The sequence below is a fragment of the Verticillium dahliae genome, genomic scaffold (genome assembly GCF_000150675.1).
Source record: "Verticillium dahliae VdLs.17 supercont1.27 genomic scaffold, whole genome shotgun sequence".
NCBI lineage: Eukaryota > Fungi > Ascomycota > Sordariomycetes > Glomerellales > Plectosphaerellaceae > Verticillium > Verticillium dahliae.
Window position 1 is genome coordinate 251,852 of NW_009276928.1, and position 1,005 is coordinate 252,856.

Below are 1,005 nucleotides of genomic sequence, written 5' to 3' on the forward strand. Positions count from 1 at the left end.
GGTGGTCGTCGCATGGGGGTGTTGAGGGTGTTCATGCCTGGACTTTGCGAGGGGGGGATGCCGCCGCCAAGCCCGTTCGGCTGACCTTGCAACTGACGGGCCTGCTGCTGCGCTCGCTGCTGCGCCTGCTGTTGCGCCATGGCCTGCTGCTGAGCCTGCTGCATGTTGAAGGGTGGTTGCTGCTGCTGAGCTTGCTGGGCATGTTGCGGCGAGGCGTCTGGTTTGGACCCTGCTGTCCTTGAGCGCCCGCGTGCGGTTGGGGAGTGGCGTTGCGGGCCGGACCAGTATTGGCGGGAACGACCATCTGACCCTGCTCTTGAGCGAGTATTCCAGCCTTTTGCTGGTTCATGATGCTCTCCATGTTTGAGCTGAATTGTACAATGTCACCTCCAGCGGCCACGCCCTGCTGGGCGACGCCAGGGGTCATCATGCCTGGGTTCATCTGGCCTCTTCCGGCTTGCATCATGGGATGTCCAGCGGCATTGGCATTGGGCGGCATGCCTCCAGCCTGCGCACGCTGCGCGGCGTTCGCTTTGGCGACATTGCTCATGGCCTGTTGTGAATAGAGCCACTCGGCAGCATCTTGTCCTTTCTGCTGGCACAGGGCATATCGATCGGGCCATTTGTTCTGGACAATGCTTCGTGCCTGCTCTTTGGCCTGCGGTGTGGCCGTCATCATGAGCCTGCGGTACTCTGCGGCAATCTTGGCTTGTTCTTGTGGCATTCCGTTCGGTGTTTGGTTCTGCATCATGTTCGGAGGCTGTCCTTGACCGTTTGGCATCTGGAACATTTGTTGCTGTGGACCGACTGGCTGTGCACCACCGTTGCCCATGCCCATGCCCATGCCGGGCTGCTGAGGGATCTGAGAAGCCTGCATAGGGTACTGCAGATGTTGGAAGCCTTGCTGAGGATTCTGCCCCATGGGTTGACCCATCCGATTCTGCATCGCCTGCACATTTTGGTTCATCAGCAGCTGTTGCTGCTGTTGTTGAGCCTGTGCTTGGG

At 59.8% G+C, this 1,005-nt stretch overlaps 1 protein-coding gene across 1 annotated transcript in view; it reads right to left on the bottom strand.

Moving 5' to 3' along the window:
* Positions 1–1,005, bottom strand: part of VDAG_09783 (uncharacterized protein) — a gene marked incomplete at both ends in the record, with an annotated part of 4,964 nt that overhangs the window by 3,263 nt on the left and 696 nt on the right. Inside the window, one exon of the mRNA XM_009654642.1 lies at positions 86–949. Coding sequence (XP_009652937.1) covers positions 86–949 — 864 coding nt within the window. The remainder of the gene's footprint in view (positions 1–85; positions 950–1,005) is intronic.